Consider the following 22093-nt stretch of genomic DNA (forward strand, 5'->3'; position numbering starts at 1 on the left):
AGACTCCATCTCAAAAAAAAAAAAAAGTATCTGTGATATTGGGCTTGTTCGCCTGTGTTTCTCTAATTGCCATGAGGACATGTCCACCTAGTCCCCTGGTCCCAAGACGAGGAAGAGAGACACCTGGGGTGGCGCTGCTGTAGCGAAGGTGACCTAAGCAGAGCCCTCAGCTGACCTGCAGATGTAAGAGCAAGCCCAGCCAAGATCAGCCAAGCCCCAGCTGTCCCACTGACACATGAGTGATAATGAATGACTCATGTTTTAAACCACTGAATATTGGGATGGTTGTTACACAGTAATAGCAAACTGATGCAGCTCCCATAACTATTTCCGATTTTGCCTTTTTCACTGATGCAGTCTGGCTAGCCCCTTCAATGTCCTAGGGGCTGATTGATCCATCAACATACACTTGCTTTCTCTGTTTGCTTTTGGGGATTTAAATATGAGTATGTCTCTGCCCTCAAGACTAGACCAATCTACCAAGGAGTCTTTGAGGGTAAAAGTCAGGTTTTTCCACTGGCCTGGGAACTCCTGGAATAAGAGTCCCAGCTCCCCTTTTTTCAATCTCATTATCACATCCATGTCCTCACTATAGATACTGTTTCCTCTCTTGGTTGCCTTCTTTGGAGGCTGTCATTGAAACCGCCCCCCCAGACACACACACAGATTCAATCTACACTGGAACATTTTCAGCTCATCTCTGCGGGGGAAGGAAAATCGAAACTGGAAAGGCATTGGTTACTGGAAGGATGACATGAGTAAAACAAATCAAATCAAATCACCCTCTGTTTGGCAAAGAGCTTGACCTCACCCACACAGACACCACCACCCACCTCATTTTCTCTCCAAGGACCACAACTGGCAGGTGGAGAAACCATGTCCAAGACCATCCCCACACACATCACAAAATCACGTAACCACAGACCTTGGAAACCACAATGACATGGTAGGAAGTTAACTCAGCATAGGCCAGATGTGGTGCCAGTGGCTTTACATTCCTTGTACCATTCAATACTCATAACAATTCATTGTGGTACACGTTATTATCTCCATTTTACAGATGAGAAAACTGTGACTCAATGAGGTAACTTGCCCAAGGCTCCAAGCTAAAAAGCAGTGGAACTAGTATTTGAGCACAGATCTGTCTCTGGGCAGAAATGAGGGATAGCAAAAGCCCTCCCGTCACCCGATTCTGATTCCAGATCCACTCATCATGCATCAGAATCATGTGACATGCTCATGGGAAAAGCTTTTTTTTTTTTTTTTTTTTGAGTCAGAGTTTCACTCTTGTTGCCCAGGCTGGAGTGTGCAATGGCGCGATCTTGGCTCACTGAAACTTCCACCTCCCGGGTTCAAGTGATTCTCCTGCCTCAGCCTCCCAAGTAGCTGGGATTACAGGTGCCCGCCACCACGCTAAGTTATATTTTTTGTATTTTTAGTAGAGACAGAGTTTCACCATGTTGGTCAGGCTGATCTCAAACTCCTGACCTCAGGTGATCCACCGGCCTTGGTCTCCCAAAATGCTGGGATTACAGGCATGAGCCACCATACCCGGCCAAAATTGTTTTTAAAAAAGGAAATGGGATAAGGAAAGACTGGATGGGCTGGAGGTGCTACCAGGCAGGTAGAGAACTCTTTGATGTACCAAGATGATGACAAGGAACTGAGGCCTTCGGAGCAGAGGGAGAGCTACATCAAAGATAAAGTCACAGACTGTAAAAGCTGCATTTCCTGATCACCAACTGTAGTAGTCTGCTCAGCTGCCCTAAAAAAATACCACAGACTGAGTAGTGATAGAAATATATCTTGTCACAGTTCTTGAGGCTGGAGGTCCACCAACACCATGGTGCCATAAGGGTTGATTTCTGGTGAGGGCTCTCTTCCTAGCTTGTAGACAGCTGCCTTCTAGCTGCATCCTAGCATGTATCTGCTCTGTGCACATGCAGAGAGCAAGGGAAGGGAGCTCTGCTGTCTCTTCTTATAAAGACAGTGGTCTTATTGGATTAGGTCCCCATGCTTATGATTCATTTAACCTTAGTTACCTCCTTCAGTGGCCTATCTCCAAATATAGTCACTTGGGGGATTTGGGAATTTGTGCTAGATGGGGGACAGTTCAGTCCATAACACCAACTATAGGGCAGGCACCTTTCATCTCTTTCCAAGAACCTTTTTGGATAAACATTATTATTGCCTGTTCATGGGTAAGGCTGCCCAGACAGTGGTAAGATTCTGAGTTCTGAGCTGAGTTCCTAGGTTTAAGTTCTGACTTTACTATGCGCTAACCAGATGATCTTGGGCAAATCATTTAACTAAAAAACGAAGATAATAATACAGCTCTGGAGTGGTGAGAATTATCTAAGAAATAAATATAAACTGCTTAGAAGCTGGGCATGGTGGCTCTCACTTGTAATCCCAGTACTCTGGCGGGCCAAGGTGGGAGGATTGCTTTAGTCCAGGAATTTGAGGCTGCAGTGATCTATGGCTGCACCACTGCATTCCAGTCTTGGCAACAGAGCAAGACCCTGTTTCAAAAAACAAACAAAAAAATGGAAAACCAAGTTCTTGCTTACTCTCACTATGACAGCTCTAGGGGACAGAGGGATTAAGTCACTGGAAACAAATGGTGGGATTGGGATTTGAAACAAAGATTGTACTCTTAACTAAGAAGCTATGTCTCCTCGAGTCACCCATCTTGCAGCATCTTGGGACTGGTGGGTGCCCCCTCACTTCCTGTTCTCTTCTGTCTCTTTTTTCCTCCCCCTTAGTTGACCATGATCTGAAAGTCAAGTGTATATATGTTGTCTTCATCACATACCATTTTGTTTGATTTGTTACTCATTATTTAAAGCGCGTGTATTTAACACTTTCCTGTTCTCATTCCCAAAAACAAATTATCTAACGTTATTCTTATATGGTGCTACCTATCTCCCTTAGGCCCCAACTCTGCAGTCTGTAGCACGGCGTGGGTAATGGGAACAAAACAATTCATTCCTTCTCCTCTGCTGCCACCACGTGGTCATTTTGAGTTATAACCCGCATTTCTACAAAGTAACCAGGAGGTAACAAACTCTTTGGCAAGGCTGAGGATTTAACTTGATCTTGTTACCCGGTTCTCAGTGAGCATAGGTAGTAGACGGCTAATTAAAAATATGTAACATTTATAGAAACATGATACAAGAGATGACCTTCTGCCCTATTGTGGTGAATTCCAGCCTACTCATGTTGCCTTGTGGATTTTCCCCACTGAAGGAGCATATATTAACTGATGCCAGCTCAGATCAGAGATCAGAGATGACAGGACACAGTCCCTGTCCCCAAGGAATTAATAGTCTGGTCTGTAAACAAATCCAGTTCAACTTTGGCTACCACACACGCTGAAGATGGAGTTACCCTACAGGAAAGGGAGACAGAGCTATTCAAGTCACCAGGATTTCCCATCCCACACTTCAGGAAAACTTTAAATATTTCATTAAATTGAATTAAAATAATAGCATGATGACAACAACAGATAATTTACTGAGACATTTCTATGTGTTATGCAAGGTGCTAAGTGTATTAACGAGTATTAACCCACTGACCTCCTTTTTTCTGAGATGGAATCTCACTGTTGTCCAGGCTGGAGTGCAGGGGTGCAATCTCAGCTCACTGCAACCTCTGCCTCCCAGGTTCAAGCGATTCTCTTGCCTCAGCTCCCCCAGGTAGCTGGGATTACAGGCGTGAGCCACCACGACCAGCTAATTTTTTGTATTCAGTAATGACAGGGTTTCACCATGTTGGTCAGGCTAATCTGAAACTCCTGACCTCAGGTGATCCGCTCGCCTCAGCCTCCCAAAGTGCTGGGATTACAGACGTGAGCCACTGTGCCCGGCCTCATTGACCTCTTATCCCAACTACTGTTATCGCCCTTGTACAGGTGGGAAAATGGAGGCATGGCTAGTATTGGATGGACCCAGGTTTTGAGCCCTCAAACATTTTAACCAATGTCGCCATCACCTGTAAGAAGACATGTAACAGTATGACTGCCTCTCTCTGAAGAGACAGCAAAGACTTACTAAGGATCCAGAGAGGATGTGAGTGGGGTTTGAGCTGAGTTTTCAAGGACAAATAGGATTTATTTGAGTTGACAAGGGGGAAATGGGTGTTTTGTTTTGTTTTGTTTTGTTTTGTTTTGTTTTGGGACGGAAACTTGCTCTGTCACCCAGGTTGGAGTGCAGTGGTGCGATCTTGGCTCACTGCAAACTCCACCTCTCGGGTTCACGCCATTCTCCTGCCTCAGCCTCCCAAGTAGCTGGGACTACAGGCGCCCGCCACTAGGCCCGGCTAATTTTTTGTTTTTGTATCTTTAGTAGAGATGGGATTTCACTGTGTTGGCCAGGATGGTCTTGATCTCCTGACCTCGTGATCCGCCCACCTAGGCCTCCCAAAGTGCTGGGATTATAGGCATGAGCCACTGTACCTGGCTGGAATTGGGGTCTTAAAGCCCTTTTTTAATAAGTGGGATCAGGGCTTTGTAGAGGATGGATAGTTAAAAAAAAAAAAAAAAAAATGATGACATCTATGGATCTAAGGAATGTTTGCTAGCTGCCTCACCATGCTAAGAACTTTAGCTCATTGAACACTTTCAGTCACCCCGTGAGATAGTTACTATTTATCCTCACTTGGGAGATCACAGCTCAGAGATACTAAGAAATTTAACCACAAGCATTCACAATCAAAAATAAATTCTTGGGGTGGAGGGAATCGATGGGAGTGAGGCTTCTCTGAGAACACAACTTCATATTCTGCTGACTTTTAAACTGGGTAAATGTTTTATATGCTCAAAAAGGTGGAACCAAAAAGGATGTATTTTTAAAAAGTAAACTCTAGGTCAAACACAGCGGCTCACGCCTGTAATCCCAGCACTTTGGGAGGCTGAGGTGGGAGGATCACTTGAGCCCAGGAACTTGAGGTTCCAGTGAGCTGTGATTGCGCCACTGCACCCTAGCCTGGGCAACAAAGTGAAACCCTGTGTCCTAAAAATGAAATGAAATGAAAATAAAGAAAATCACCTTTATGCATACCCCAATGTAATAATTTGGTTCAGGCAAGGATGCCAAAACTATTAGGTGAAACGTTATTGCAAGAGTCTCAAAGTATCACAACACAGATTTCTTTCTGCTAACAAAAGGGAAATAATTTTACAATACGAAGATTTGTCATTCACCACCTTAACCAGGTGATTAAACTTAGCATCACCAAGCTGACATCAGATACTCCCTGACTTACTACACAACATCACCTCTGGTTGTATTATTGCCAGAAATAAGGAAACAATCTGAGAATTCAGAAATTGGAGCATTTTATGACAGTTGTGCCTTTAAAAAGCCACAGCAGAAGGGTGGCCAGGCTGCCAAGTGGGCTGGACATGATGGACCCAGCTGCTGGCCCAGGCTTAGGCCCATCCCCAGCCACCTAAATGAATAAATGATAAAACTCACTGATAAGGCTGGGTGTGGTGGCTCATGCCTGTAATCCCAGCACTGTGGGAGGCCTAGGCGGGCAGATCACTTGAGGTCAGGAGTTTGAAGCCAGCCTGGCCAACATAGTGAAACCCCATCTCTACTGAAAAAAATATATACAAAAATTAGCCGCATGTAGTGGCACACTTGTAATCCCAGCTACTCAGAAGGCTGAGGCAGGGGAATCTCTTGAACCTGGGAGGCAGAGTTACAATGAGCCGAGATCGTGCCACTCCACCTCCCAGCCTGGGCGACAGAGCAAGACTCCATCTCCAAAAAGAAAAAAAAAAAAAAAAAAAAAGGCCAGGCGCAGTGGCTCAAGCCTGTAATCCCAGCACTTTGGGAGGCCAAGGCGGGCAGATCACGAGGTCAGGAGATCGAGACCATCCTGGCTAACACGGTGAAACCCCGTTTCTACTAAAAATACAAAAAATTAGCCGGGCGTGGTGGTGGGCGCCTGTGGTCCCAGCTACTTAAGGGGCTGAGGCAGGAGAATGACGTGAACCCGGGAGGCTGAGGTTGCAGTGAGCTGAGATCATGCCACTGCACTCCAGCCTGGGCGACAGAGTGAGACTCCATCTTCAAAAAAAAAAGTCTAGGTTTTCTCCATTACCATTACATGTCTACTTTTTTTTAATTTTTTTTTTTTTTTTGAGACAGGGTCTCTGTCGCCCAGGTTGGAGTACAATCATGGTTCACTGCAGCCTTGACCTCCCAAGCTCAAGAGATCCTCCTGACTCAGCCTCCCAAGTAGCTGGCACTACAGGTACACCACCACGCCCAGCTAATTTTTTCTATTTTTTATAGAGATGAGGTCTCGCTATGTCTGCCCCAGCCTCCCAAACTGCTGGGATTATAGGCATGAACCACCACACCCAGCCCTACTGTATTTTAGAACTTCTGTTCTTGAAAAGCAAAGTCAAGTTCCCTGTAAGTGCATAATATATTCTCATTTTCAACGAGAACAGAAGATGGTTTGTAAAAGCTACTTTTAAGTGTCCCTATTTGCCCAGTAATTCCTCTTCTAGAAATCTATGAGAATAATTCAAAATATAGCCGAAAACACAAAGGCATTAAGTGTTCAGCAAAACACTGAGAATCTAAATATCCAATATAAAGAGATTGGTTAGGCTGTGCAGGGTGTTCACACCTGTAATCCCGGTACTTTGGGAGGCTGAGGCAGGCAAATCACCTGAGGTCAGGAGTTGGAGACCAGCCTGGTCAACATGGTGAAACCTCATCTCTAGTAAAAATACCAAAATTAGCCAGTCCCCGGCATGTGCCTGTAGTCCCAGCTACTCAGGGGGCTGAGGCAGGAGAACTGCTTGAACTCAGGAGGTGGAGGTTGCAGTGAGCCGAGATCACCCTATTGTACTCCAGCCTGGGTGATACAGCAAGTCTCCATCTCAAAGAAAACAAACAAAATAAATAAATAAAAATAGAGAGACTGGTTAAATAAATTATTGTATATCCAAATGATTAAATATTATGAAGCCACTGAAAATTATTTATTTAGAATTTTTGAAACATCAAAGTATTTATGAAACAATACTAAATAAGGAAGAGCATAGAACTAAATTCAATAAGTACTCAATGTTTTTTAAAATATTGAAAAAAAGACTGAAAGGAAATAAGCTAGACTAATAGTTCCCTGTTTCTAATAATTTTCTATACATTCCACATTCCACCCTTTGTACTACAATGAGCTTTCTTAGTCAAAAAAAAAAAAAAATGCACTCTGTTTGTTGATTAAATACAGCAAATACTTTCAAGACTCTTTTAGTTAGTCAATTCCTGAAAATCCAGGAAAATCAAAATTGTGAATTTTAAGGCTAATATTTAATTCCAGATTACATTTCCCCTGACCCTAGAACATGTATTTTTAAAGTAAAAAAGCAAAAGGAAAAAAACTCAAATGATAGTTATCATAAATACATAGAAAAAAAGGCTATAAAAATGACTACAAATATGACAACAGGGATTAATTTTGGTTGGTGGAATTATATGGCTTTTAAGTCTTAACAGTGTTTATTATATTTTCTACAATGAACATCCATTACTTTTGTGATTTAAAAAAAGTGTTTGCTATCTTTTTAAGAGACAACCATCAAGCAAATTATATCACATCTATATGACGGAATATTAATAGACATTAAAAAAAAGTTGCAGAATATTTGATAATATGAAAAAAGGTCTGATATATTATTAGCTGACCATACTATAAAACAGTATGTTCAGAATGATCCCATCGTTTTGTTTAAAAACAAACAAAATATCCACATATACACAGAAAACACCTTGGCAGGAAATAGACCAAAATATGAATAGTGTTTTATTCTAGGTAGTAGCTAGTAGGGTATTTTAATTTTCTTATTTTTGCTTCTGTTTTGGTCAATTTTCCTCTACTGAATATGAATTATTTTTCCAATATGCAAAAAAAAAAAAAAAAAAGTTTAAAAAAAAAATCTAGGTTAAACAAAAAGTTACCTTGTTAAACAAAAAAGAGACAAAGACAAGCGGGGCATCTTACCGAAAGATCCTCCTTTACAAAGACTTCCAGCCCCACTCCAGCTCTAATGTTTAAATCCATAAACTACTCGTCTTCCAACATCACCAAGTCAGTAAGCATCGACCCTTCCTGCTGTTCCAGACTTAGTAATGCTGGAGGAAGACATCAAATCCAGCAGCAGAGGCCACCCCTCAGGACCGGGTGCGGTGACTCACACCTTTAAACAAGACCCCAGTGGGGGGAAAAAAAAAAATCTAACCACCGTCTAGAGCTATGGAACTGATTACAAGTAAATATAATTTACAATCATTTGATTAAGAAAATGCATTATTTACACTGCAAATAACACACACTACCTACAGAATTATACTCTCGGACTTGGCAGAAACCTCTGAGATCATCTGAAGACAATTTCCAAGACATTGTTTTTAGGATGCTTTGTAAATATTGACTGGAAACAATAACAGAGATGTCTTGCCAGAGAATCTTAAGTAAACAGTTCAAAAGCCTGGCTTCCTGTTTATACAATTGTAAGTCACCTTATTGCTGGCTACAAGGTTATTCAGCATTCTGATTTAATCTAAGAATTTCTTGATGTTACACATAATAAAAGGGACTACAAAGAACAGCTGAAAAGCCAGAAGACAAAGAAGGAACAAAAATAAACAATGACATATGTATTCCAACCCAAACAATGAGAAATCTATGCAACTAGATTATCAGTTCAATCTATTTCTAGGTCACTATCCTCACTGTGACAGGTGGCAGAGTTACGCACAGATGTGAGCACCAAGACTTCCTTTTCTGGGAGTAATCCAAATTCCTGGAGAAAAGCTTCAAGGTCCACAGCAAAGAAATCATCCCCCAGCTGGTCAGTAACACGAACAAAATTGCCGATCAATTCACCCCCCTTATAGATCAGCAGGGCAGGAAGGGCATTCCTGGTGAACCGACTGCTGGCACCAATAACTGAGCTCTTCACCCTGCAGAACTTGACAGCTGGGTACTCTGCGGCAAGGCAGATCATGCAACCATTCATGGCTTCGGTCCCTGGAATGCCATCCTCATAAATATGAACCATGATGACAATGCTTTTCTGTTCTTTATCAATCATGTCTAAAAACCCTTCTCCACTGGAGATCTCAAAAACCTGCTTGAATTGGGGCCCCTTGTGAAGCTGCTGCCGCATCTCTTCCATTCGCTGCTTCCGGTACTGCTGCAGAAACTCCTCATCGTCTTGGTCCTCATTCATCATGGCAAACTCCTTCAGAGTCATCTGCAGCAGGACCAGCAAGTGAGCATAAATATGAAAACTGAACACTCGTGATCCAACAGTTAATATGGGCCAGGTGTGGTGGCTCACGCATGTAATCCTAGCACTTTGGGAGACGGGTGGATCACTTGAGGTCAGGAGTTCAAGACCAGCCTGGCTAACATGGCAAAATCCCATCTCTCCTCAAAAAATAATAATAAAAAAATAAAAAATAAAAAAAGTTAGCTGGGCATGGTGGTGTGCACCTGTGGTCCCAGCTACTCGGGAGGCTGAGGCACAAGAATCACTTGAACCTGGGAGGCGGAGGCTGCAGTGAGCCAAGATCACACCACTGCACTCCAACCTGGGCGACAGTGGGATACCCTGCTCCAGAAAAGCATAAAACAATAAAACAGTTAACATGTACTACATGCTGATAATATATGAGGCACCATGCTAAGTATTCTACATGCATTATATCTCACTGAATTCCATAACTCCATCGGGAAGGGGCTTTTAATAGCCCCACTTTATAAACAAGGTTCCAAAACTTGACATTATTTGAACAAGTTGACCCAGTAAGTATAAGACCAGGACTCGAACTAGATTTTTAAAACCCATGTTTTTAACTACAATATCACATTGCCTTTCAGTCCAAATAGGTGCATCATATAATCTCACTTCATGAGCTTTTTACTTTTTGTCAGTCTTGACAATATTTTATCTACCATGTTTTTTTTTTTTTTTTTGGAAAGATAACAAGACATTACAGAATTTTAGAAAGAACTCTCAAAACCCCTGCCCTACATCATCCCCAAACACACACACACAGTCATATGGACTCTAAAAATTCTTTTTATTACCAGTCATACTAAAATAGTTTTGCTTTTATAGCAGCAGCTGTGGGTGTACCAATTAAGCTATAACCTGCTTTCGAGACTTAGCATGATTATAAGTATTTCCTCATGTTTCCAAATATTTTTATGAAATCATATATAATGTGTCACTTTGCTTAACCACTTCCCTAATTCTGCCAGACAGTTTCCAGTTCTGTTCTACTGTAGATAAATCAGCAGGACAGGAACAGCCTCTCTCAAGACTGATTCATGTGATGATATGATGTTGCCTCATTCTGGCCTCTCACCTCGGTATCAGGAAGCAGCTGTGAGCAGAACGCACAATGCCTGAGAGACAGCTCAAGCTACGAAAGCATCTTCCCTCTGCCCCGGTGCAACAAGACATCCCCGCTCCTCTCATAAATCCTAACTCTGCCTAATGTTGCAGAGATTAAGAGACCACACTAGATCAGAACACATGTTGTTACTGTATCATAACCAGCAACATTCTGAGTTCACTATTTTACTTATTGCCAATGTTCCTCCCATCTCATAGCCCTCCACTTCAACTCGGTCTATCACAGTGGCTTCTTCTGACCTACTGAAGTCTTTGGCTAAGTGTCATGTCCTAAAATCAGCCTCCTGGTCAAGGTGAATGATTCCCAGCTTAATCCTCTTATCTGCTCCCTGATCCTGTATGGTATTTTAGCTTTGGGCCATAACTAAATGATCTCAGGCACTCACAGACATTCATCCACAGTCAGAGGGCATCCAGGGAAACAGTGAATCCCTTTTAATACTGATAGGATAAGAGGCCATCAGGGGCCGGACACCACGGCTCACGCCTGTAATCTTAGCATTTTGGGAGGATACGGTGGGAGGGTCACTTGAGCTCAGTAGTTCTTAGACCAGCCTGGGCAACAGAGACCCTGTCTCTATTAAAAAAAAAAAAAAAAAAAAAAAAAATCAGGGACCTACTTCCAAATATCTTTCAGAGTGTCTGTTTGCTTATTATAATGCCTCCTTAGAATAAATTCTCATGAATAGGCTTCAGATGAAACAGCAACATCATGGAAAAAACAGGAATATTTGGGTTAGAACCCTAGCTCCTACTAGAATTTACCAGTTGCATTGCCCTGAACAAGCCTCTAATGCCCTCTAAGCATTGCTTCTATTATCTGTAAGAAGGAGATAATACCACCACCCTCAGAGGGTTATTTCTGGCCCAAGATAAAACCTCAATAAAAGAAGGGAAACTAAAATTTACTGAGCACTTTCAATGGGTCAGACACTGTGATGGGCATATTAACCACATAGCCCTGTACGGGGAGGATACTGACATCATTTAACCATTGAAACACTAGATTCAGAAGGGAAGAGACTTTCCCACAGTCACTAGTAGCAGAACTGAGATTCAAAACCGGGTGTGTTTGAGTTTTGACAGGGCTCTATGATTTCTCCTGCACTGCACAACTTCTTGGAGGTCAAATCAAGCATCCTCCACCTCTTGAATCACTCACCCAGCTCTAGCAGCCACAGCAGCCTCTAAGAAAAGCCTGGGTACTGCTAATTACCTTCCCACTGATCTTCTCCTGGAGGTCTTTCTGTTTCTGTTGCTCCTCCTCTTCATCCAGATGGGACCTGCAAGTCATTGACAGCTTCTTGATCAGCCTTTCCATCTCCCGACACTGCTCCTCCTTCTGCTCTGTCTCCAACTGCTTGAAGCGGCGCCAGTCATTGATCACACCTTTTGGGCCTGAGTAGGGTGAACACGGATGTGACCAAGGAGAATGGGCAAGGAATTATGGACCAGCTCACATCTGTAGGTAGGAGTTCACATCTGCCTGAAGTTTGCTTCATCTATTGCACAATTATCATAGGGACTCTGTGCACTCTGCCACAGGGCAGAGTGGCTATTACACAATGATGTGCCCTGCAACAGTCTGCAACAAGGACCAAGCTAATGCCCAACATTAGGAGATGAGTTTTAAAAATTATGATCTACCTACTCAAAGGAAAATAAAGCAACTCTTAGAATAAAGCAGCTCTATGTTTCCTGCCATTAAAGATATTCCAAATATATCAGGTTATTACAAAAGCAAAATGAAGAATATCATAGTATAATCCTCTAGTTTCTATAAAAAAAGAACTGTAGGTATGTACATAATTTATGTACATAGACATGCATACATGTTTGTGTATACACTTGTACGTTCATAGAAAAAGAGCTTGCAGGATCTGTAAACTGTGAACAGTGGTTGTCTCCAGGTAGTACGATCTAAGGGGCTGGTGACAGACATCTTTTACATTTTTTTTCTGTACTTCTATATTATCTGAATTTTTTTTTTTTTTTTTTTTTTTTGAGATGGAGTCTCACTCTGTCGCCCCGGCTGGAGTGCAATGGCGTGATCTCGGCTCACTGCAACCTACGCCTCCTGGGTTCAAGCGATCCCCGTGCCTCAGTTTCCCGAGTAGCTGGGACTACAGGCATGCGCCACCATGCCCAGCTAATATTTGTATTTTTAGTACAGACGGGGTTTCACCATGTTGGCCAGGATGGTCTCCAACTCCTGACCTCAGGTGATCCACCCGTCTCGGCCTCCCAAAGTGCTGGGATGACAGGTGTGAGCCACCGCACCTGGCCTCTGAATTTTTTATAACAAGATTGTGGCAGGTAGTATTACTGTTCTGTTATTCAAGCTACCCTTAACCCCCACCACGCCCTGTGCTGCTGAAGGACTTATATGTCCTTGCCCCTTGCTATGTGACTTATGGTACCTCCTGTGGGATGAGTACATATATCCCCAGCCCATTGATGCTGGGCTTGACTATGTGACTTGCTGGCCAACAGGATTGTAAGCAAACATGAAGTATGCCATGTCTGAGCAAAACAAAAAGTATGACGTGCATGAGTCATTCCATGTTTCCAACAGCTCCTCTCTTGCTCTCTATGCTTCACCATGAAAACGGTGTGTCCCAAATACAGGAACACAGCCAAATGGAGGCTGTTACTTCTTCAGCCTAGCTCCTGGATGAAAGAACATATGAAGTATAAGCAGAGCTGCCATTGACCTATAGGCTGCACGTAACATGAATGAGATATAAACCTTTGTTGTCATAAGCCACTAAAGCTTTGGAGTCTTTTGTTACCACAGAAAAAAATAAATCTATATGAAGACAACTTTCAAATGCTCCCAAAAAATACTTGAAAGATTTGAATAAATGGAAACGCAATACCATGTTCCTGAACAGACATACTCAACATCACAAAAGTGCCAATTATCCCTAAATAAATCTATATATTTAATGTATTCCCAATGAAAATACATGAACACATATATGTGTCCAGCTCCTAAATTTCCTTTGGAAAAAATAAAGCAAAAGTTAATTGAAGAGGGTCTAGCCTTACCAGATACTAAAATATAACATTACAATAAAAACAGTATGACACAGCCCAGTAAAAGACCAATCAATGGAAGAGACTACATAGTACAGCTAAAGACTCAACATAAACAGATAAATTCAGTACATAATAAAAGTGACATCTCAAGAAAATAAAGATGGCTTATTCACTAAGCGGTACTGAAACAACTGAGTAGCAATCTAAAAAAAATTAAACTGGAGCCCTACTGCACCCTGCATCAAAGTGAATTCCACATAAATCAATACTTAAGTGTAAAAAATGAAATTACAAAAATACTAATGAAAAGTATAGAAGAACTTTTTTTTTTTTTTTTTTTTTGGAGAGAGTCTTACTCTGTTGCCCAGGCTGGAGTACAGTGGCATGATCTTGGCTCACTGCAACCTCTGCCTCCAGGGTTCAAGCAATTCTCCCACCTCAGCCTCCTGAGTAGCTGGCCCTACAGGTGCATGCCGCCACACCCAGCTAATTTTTTGTATTTTAGTAGAGACAGGGTTTCACTGTGTTGCCCAGGCTGGTCTTGAACTCGTGAGCTCAGGCAATCCACCCGCCTCAATCTCCCGAAGTGCTAGGATTACAGGCGTGAGCCACTGTGTCCAGCCAGGAGAACCTTTCTATACAGCAAAGTGAGGCCCTTTATAAAGTAGGGTGAAGAAAAGCCTTTTAAGTAAAAAGCAAAATTAGAAAACTATAAAATACTTTTAAGTACATAAAAATAAAATGTTTCATTCAGGAAAAGAACATAAAGTCAAAAGACAACAAGCAACTGAAATATTTACAACTCATATCACAGATTAATTTCCTTTATAGCTCCCCAAGAAAAAAAGACTAATCATATAATTTTTTAAATGAGCAAAGGATATAAAAATCTCTTAAAATTATGAAAAGAAGTTTAAGTTCCCTCTTAAAAAGACATATGGGCCCGGTGCATTGGTTCATGACTATGGGAGGCTGAGACAGGATGATTGTTTGAGGCCAGCAGTGTGAGGCCAGCCTGGGCAACAAAGTGAGGCCCCATCTCTACAAAAAATAAATAAATAAATTAGCTGGGCACGGTGGCAAGCGCCTGTGGTCCCAGCTACATGTGGTCCCAGCTTTTTAAGAAAGGAACCTCATGGAAGCTGAGGCAGAAGGATCATTTGAGCCCAGGAGGTTCAGGCTGCAGTGAGCCATTATGGCACCAAGGCACTCCAGCCTGAACAACAAGGTGAGAACTTGCCTTTAAAAAAAAAAAAAAAAGCCGGGCCCGGTGGCTCAAGCCTGTAATCCCAGCACTTTGGGAGGCCGAGACAGGCGGATCACGAGGTCAGGAGATCGAGACCATCCTGGCTAACACGGTGAAACCCCGTCTCTACTAAAATATACAAAAAACTAGCCGGGCGAGGTGGCGGGCGCCTGTAGTCCCAGCTACTCGGGAGGCTGAGGCAGGAGAATGGCGTAAACCCGGGAGGCGGAGCTTGCAGTGAGCTGAGATCATGCCACTGCACTCCAGCCTGGGCGACAGAGCAAGACTTCGTCTCAAAAAAAAAAAAAAAGGTGGCGGGGGCAGAAATAAACCTACAATGAATTACTACAATAGCAAAGATCAATGAGTTTCATGACACAGTGGCAGGACAAGTATATGGAGAAACACAGATTGCTGATTAAACTATAAATTACTGCCACCTCAACTGATAGCAATTTGACAATATTAAAAGGTACAAGTGTAAATATGTCATTTTTAGGAATTTGTACTACCCATATACTCATACTTGTGATTTATGAGATATCAAACTATTAATATGAGATGCAGGATTCAAATCCAGGCCAGTCTGTGTTCATTACCATGCTGCTATGCAGATACATTTGTATTGTGCACTAAAAGCCTAGAAGCACACATAATGAAAAGACTAGGTTATCTCTGAAAGTGGGACCAGAGTTAAAAATGATCAGGAGACTTCTAATTAATATGTATTTAATGTACATTTTTTTAAGCCTGTTCCCAGAGCCCAGCGTTTCTCAGTACCTGTGTTAACTGAGATGCCTTCGCCTGCCAGCTCAGCCTCTGCAGGAACAGAACTGCTGGCCGGGGCACCTCTGCCTGGATCCTTGTCCTCGTGGTCACTGTCCTCATCCTCACTGCTGCTGTAGTAGTACTGCAGTTTCTCCCCCAGCAACTTATCATCAAGGGTGGTCATGGTGCCTGAAAAAAGAAAGCATATCAGGTTCTTTGCTGATTTGAGCTAGACAGACATGAATCTGAAGCATAGGGGGCTCGCCTGTGCTGAGATACTGCAATTTACAGCACACTAAAAGTGATTATTTTCATAACCAGAATCTTAACAAATCCCTACCATTACCCTGTGTGTTAGGGTTTATCATCCTGTTTAACAGAAGGTGAAACTGAAGCTCAGATAAAGGAAGTATCTTCACCAAGCTTAACAGCGAATGGTGGAGCTGGGACCAGACCCCAGAGATTCCTGACTCCAAAAGCCTGAGGTATAAATTACTCTCGTCTGAGTAAGTGTGCAAGTCACCTGCACTGGCTTGGAGGAATCTACTGAGTAGTGGTTTTATCTGTGCTTTTAGTTTTCCCACCAGCTAAGACTGCTGCCTAATTGAAAAAGTGGGTAACTATCCTCAGGAAAAACTTCAAAAAGAGGCACCAAGAGTACAAATGCTGAGTCACTATTTGTCTAGGCAATCACTCTCTGTCACTGCAGCCTTCAACCTCTCAGACAACACCCTGAGGGCTTGGATGGATGGTCTCTGAAACCCTACCTATTCTGACAGGTTAAAAGAAGAGCCCATACAAAAATTTTAATAACTCCCAAGGGTTTAAAGGACCATGATGGCCTGGATCGCGCTGGTAATCCCAGCACTTAGGGAGGCCAAGGCGGGAGGATCACTTGAGACCAGGAATTCGAGACCAGCCTGGCTAACATGGTGAAATTGTCTCTACTGGTAAAAAAAAAAAAAAAAAAAAAAAGCCAGATGTGGTGGGGGGCGTCTGTAATCCCAGCTACTGGGAAGGCTGAGGCAGGAGAATCCCGTAAACCTGGGAGGCGGAGGTTGCAGTGAGCCAAGATCACACCACTGCACTCCAGCATGGGAGACAGAGCGAGACTCTGTCTCAAAAATAAAAACTAAAATAATAAAGGACCAGGCTTCTGCATCAGAAGCAGCCAAGGGCATTCTGATGAAAAGATGCAGCTTAGCCCCCAGAGGCCTGCTTGAGAATTCAGCAAGAACGCGGCTGGCGGGGAGGAACCCTTCTAGTACTCCTTCCCCTAAGCAGTCCTATATTATGCTGCCTTAAAGACTTATCACCAGGCCTATCATACCCCATTTACAAAGTGACTCTCTCCCACGGGGCAAGTAGTTCTTGAAAGTAGGGACCTCTAGTCACTGTCTCCATCCCCAACGCCCAGCACAATGCCGCTGCACAATTTGCTAAACCAGCAGCCTGGGTCAACGGGAGAATCGGAGGACTACAGCAGTCAGATGCAAAGGAGACAGGGATCATGGAGAGAGAGGTGGAGGTGCCAGGAAGGGACAACACCAAACTTAAGGGACAAGGAGGTACCAGGAATGGGCCAAGCGAGGGGCACACCGGCGGCGGAGAGGAAAGAAGGAGTTGCGCTCCTGAGGGAGGGACCGCTGCGGGGAAGAGACGAGGGCGGGCCCCGTGGAGACAAGAGCAGAGGAGGCGGGGCCCCCGGAAGGGAAGCGGAGGGGTGTGTGGAGCTTTTGGGGGAAACCTGGAAGAGGCCGAGGGAGGTGGAGCCAGAAGACGAAAGGGGACGAGGAAGAGGCGGAGACCTTGGGAGTCGAGACAGCGCGAAGAAGAGGGAATTTTACCCAAGCTCGCCAACCCCACTCCCTCCCGTAGTCCACGGCCGCTGCTGCTTCCCAGCGGACCCCAATGCAGTTACCCGGCCTAGCTCGCTCCGGATCCCTTTGGGCCAGCAGCTCCGGGCGTCGGAAGAAATGGAGCACTCACTTAAGAGGAAGAGCAGTGGGTCAGCGCCCTGAGCGCTAAAGAGACAAGCCGCCGGAGCCCGACTGCGCGGACCAATGAGGCGGCTTTCCTGCGTCGTGGCGGACGCGCATTGTCCAATCAGAAGCCGCTACTCCAAGCTGCGGGACGGCGGAGAAGCTACGGGTCCTACCTTGGAACAAAACACCTCGACAACAACGCGCTCCTAATTGCTTTGTTTTGGTTTTAATCTGGACAACGAAAAAGTGAATTGTATGGCCCAGCGTCAAACAATAAGAAAAATGTATTCACAGGCCGGGCGCGGGGACTCACGCCTGTAATGCCAACACTTTAGGAGGCCGAGGCGGGCGGATCACTTAAAGTCGGGAGTTCAAGACCAGCCTGGCCAACGCGGTGAAACCCCGTCTCTACTAAAAATACAATAATTAGCCAGGCGTGGTGGCTGACGCCTGCAGTCCAAGCTACTCGGCAGGTTGAGGCAGAAGAATCGCTTAAACCCAGAAGGCGGAAGTTGAAGTGGGCCGAGATCGCGCCACTGCACTCCAGCCTGGGCGACAGAGCGAGACTGTCTCAAAAAAAAAAAAGAAAAGAAAAAAAAAAAGAAAAAGAAAAAAGAAAAGAAAAATGTATTCACTTCCCTTCGAAGTTTCCGAAGCCATTCCAAATTTTATTGGTTCTTCACCGCATCACGTCTATTTGACGGAAAAGTGACTCAGAGACGTTTGGTAATTTGCCCGAGAACACAAATCCCTCAAGTACAGGGCGTAGATTAAAATAATTTCTTTTTTTTTTTTTTTTTGGACTGAGTTTCGCTCTTGTTGCCCAAGCTGGAGTGCAGTGCCGCGATCTCGGCTCACTGCAACTTCCGCCTCCCGGGTTCAAGGGATTATCCTGGCTCAGCCTCCAGAGTAGCTGGGATTACAGGCGCCCACCACCACACCCGGCTAATTTTTTGTATTTTTAGTAGAGACGGGGTTTCACCATTTTAAAGCAACAGCAGCCAGGAGTGGTGGCGCGCGCCTGTAGTCCCAGCTAAGCAGGAAGCTAAGGCGGGAGGATCGCTCCACCCAGGACTTGGATGCCAGCCTGGGTGCCAGAGCAGGAACGTAATGTGAAATCCGGAATTGGCTCCTGGTATAGAAAAACGACATGGGGCCGGGAGCGGTGATTCACTCCTGTAATCCCAGCACTTTGGGAGTCCAAGGCGGGTGGATCACCTGAGGTCAGGAGTTCGAGACCAGCCTGGCCAACATGGCGAAACCCCGTCTTTACTAAAAATACAAAAATTTCTCAGGTGTGGTGGCGCACACTTGTAATCCCAGCTACTGGGAAGCTGAAGCAGGAGAATCGCTTGAACCCGGAAGGCGGAGGTTGCAGTGAGCAAAGATCACACCACTGCACTCCAGCCTGGGGGACAAGAGTGAGACTTCGTCTCAAAAAAGAAAAAAAGGACATGAATGGGACAACTGACAAAATTTGAGTAAAGTCTATTAATTCGTATTAGTAGTATTTGTGTCAATAGTTTCAATAATTATACTATGTATGATGTTAACTTTTGGAGATTCTATTAGATAAAGAATCTAGGGAAACACTATCCTATTTTTTCAACTTTGTTTTCTTTTTCCAGAGTAAGGTCATACTATGGTATTTTGCAACTTTTTTTTCTTTTTCCTCAGGCATACCTTGTTGTCTGTTTTTGCAACTTTGTTAAAACCTAAAATGATTTCAAATTCTGAGTCCTTGTTGAAGTATCCAATACACAACCGTGAAGTTGCTCATAGAAAGCTTTGGGTAAATTGGATCATAGAAAATATTCTAGAAAGATACACTGTTTAAAATAGGGCTCTTAATTTGTGGTTCTAGGACCACCTGACATTGTCTGCAAATTTCCGTACCTGCCTGTTTTTCGGAGAGGCTGTTTGTTGAGGCCCTCAGAGGAGTAAAAAAATAGCACACACAAACACACACCCATTCAAGAATATTGTATTAATAAGTCCGTTTTCATACTGCTATAAAGAACTGCCCGACACTGGATTATTTATTTATTTAAGACAGAGTCTTGCTCTGTTGCCAAGGTTGGAGTGTAGTGGCACAATCTCAGCTCACTGCAACCTCTGCCTCGCAGGTTACAGGTGCCTGCCACCATGCCCGGCTAATTTTTATATTTTTTAGTAGAGATGGACAGGGTTTCACCGTGTTAGCCAGGATGGTCTCGATCTCCTGTCCTAGTGATCCACCCGCCTTGGCCTCCCAAAGTGCTGGGATTACAGGCGTGAGCCACTGCATCCGGCCATATTCAACCTTTTTTAAAAAAAAAAAAGTAGAGATGGGGTCTTGCTATGTTGCCCAGGTTGGTCTCAAATTCAGACCGTTTAATATATTCAGTCTCCTGGTTGTATAGATATAGTGATGTCTTTGTTAGGAATGTAGCTTGCATCTGTCAGGAATATGTCTGTGTACATGAGTTAGCTATCTAATAATATTCAACAGGACCACTCATTTTTCCTGTTAGAAACATGGAATGGGCCGGGCGTGGTGGCTCACGCCTGTAATACCAGCACTTTGGGAGGCCGAGGTGGGCAGATCACGAGGTCAAGAGATCGAGACCATCCTGGCCAACATGGTGAAACCCCATCGCTACTAAAAATACAAAAATTAGCTGCGCGTGGTGGCGCATGCCTGTAATCCCAGCTACCTGGGAGGCTAAGGCAGGAGAATCACTTGAACCCAGCAGGCAGAGGTTGCAATGAGCCGAGATCGTGCCACTGCACTCCAGCCTGGCGCCAGTGAGACTCCATCTCAAAAAGAAAAAAAAAAAAAAAAAAAAAGAAATGTGGAATGATGTGGATAATGAAGTTTCTGTTTAATGAGAGTACCATATGCCATATGTAATTTATAGTTTTAAAGGCATTTTACCGCTACTGTAAGGTTTTTGTTGGGCTGTTTATCAGTAGAGTATATTAAAGGTATTCCCTAGTGGGGAAAACAACCCATGAGCTGTTTTATGACGGCTAAAGCATTTATCTTTAAGCGAGGGAAAACCTTAATCCAACCAGATTTATAGACTACTTTTAAACATATTTAAAATTTTGAAGTAACTGAATGAAATTCATATATAAATGATTAATAGGCCAGGCACGATGGCCTATGCCTGTAATCCCACCATTTGGGGCTGAGGTGGGCAGATCATTTTAGGCCAGGAGTTCAAGACCAGCCTGGCTGACATGGTGAAACCCCATCTCTACTAAAGATACAAAAATTAGCTGGGCAGAGTGGAGCATGCCTGTAATCCCAGCTACTTGGGAGGCTGAGGCAGGAGAATCACCTAAACCCAGGAGAAGGAGGTTGCAGTGAGCTGAGATCGTGCCACTGCACTCCAGCCTGGGAGACAGAGTGAGACTCTGTCTTCACACAAAAAAATAGATAGATAGATAGATAGATAGATAGATAGATAGATAGATAGATAGATAGATAGATAGATAGATAGATAAAATAAATGATTAAATTCCTTGAAGCATGAGTTCCAAGGCTTGCTCTACTCTTACAGTTTTTCCAAATCATAACAGAGGTAAAACAAGATTTGGTCTTACATTGAGTTTCTCATGTTAAATTTTTTCCACCAATATTTTTGTAAATTTAGAACAAATTTGTCCAGCAGGCAGAGGTTGCAATGAGCCAAGATCGTGCCACTGCACTCCAGCCTGGTGCCTTATTTTTTTATATAAGAATTAAAGGTCCAGAGATGATTTTGAATGACAGCAAACCACTTGAGGACTGCTTGAGATAAACAACTTGTCCATCTGTGTTGTCTTTTCTTTCTTTTTCTTCATTTCCTTAATTCTTTTACTTTTCTTTTCCTTCCCTTCCTTCTCCCTTCCTTTATCTTCCCTTCTCCCTTTTCTGCTCCCTCTCCTCTTGTCCTTTCCCCTCCCTTGTTTCTCTTTCTCTCTCACTCTAACTTTCCTTCTCTGGTGGTGGTGGTGGTGGTGGTGTGTGTATGGTGTGTGTATGGCACTGCCTCAGCCTCCTGAGTAGCATGCGCTCCTGATTACAGACAACGCGCCACCACGCCCAGCTAATTTTTGTATTTTTAGTAGAGATGGGGTTTCACTATGTTGGTCAGGCTGGTGTCAAACCCCTGACCACAAAGTGCTGGGATTACAGGCGTGAGCCACACCATGCCCAGCCTAAAAACCTTTTTTTGTGTTAATGAAGAGAAAACCAGTAAAGATAAGAACCACTTCCTTATATAATAGTCAGATTCTCTCTGTCTCTCTCAATTTTTTTTGAAATTTTAAAAGTGGTATCTTGGCTGGTGCAGTGGCTCACACCTATAAACCCAGCACTTTGGGAGGCTGAAGCAGGCAGATCACCTGAGGTCAGGAGTTTGAGACCAGCCTGGCCAACATGGTGAAACCCTGTCTCTACTAAAAATATAAAAATTAGCCAGCCATGGTTATGGTGGCATGCACCTGTAATCCCAGCTACTCGGAAGGCTGAGGCAAGAAAATTGCTTGAACCCAGGAGGTGGAGGTTGCAGTTAGCTGAGATTGTGCCACTCCAGCCTGGGTAATAGAGCGAGACTCCCTCTTTAAAAA

The 22093-nt window shown here is 43.6% G+C and overlaps 1 protein-coding gene across 1 annotated transcript; it reads right to left on the reverse strand.

The window, feature by feature from the left end:
• Positions 1-6991: 6991 nt before the first annotated feature.
• Positions 6992-17617, reverse strand: PDCL (phosducin-like). The gene is made up of 4 exons (XM_011965486.1): positions 17431-17617; positions 15522-15698; positions 11670-11851; positions 6992-9283 (listed from the first exon to the last, which is right to left on the reverse strand). The coding sequence occupies exons 2-4, from the start codon at positions 15691-15693 to the stop codon at positions 8732-8734; spliced, it is 906 nt and encodes a 301-aa protein (XP_011820876.1). The 5' UTR covers positions 15694-15698; positions 17431-17617; the 3' UTR covers positions 6992-8731.
• Between the last annotated feature and the right edge of the window lie 4476 nt (positions 17618-22093).

Source organism: Mandrillus leucophaeus, unplaced genomic scaffold (genome assembly GCF_000951045.1).
Source record: "Mandrillus leucophaeus isolate KB7577 unplaced genomic scaffold, Mleu.le_1.0 Scaffold729, whole genome shotgun sequence".
In the NCBI taxonomy this organism is placed as follows: domain Eukaryota; kingdom Metazoa; phylum Chordata; class Mammalia; order Primates; family Cercopithecidae; genus Mandrillus; species Mandrillus leucophaeus.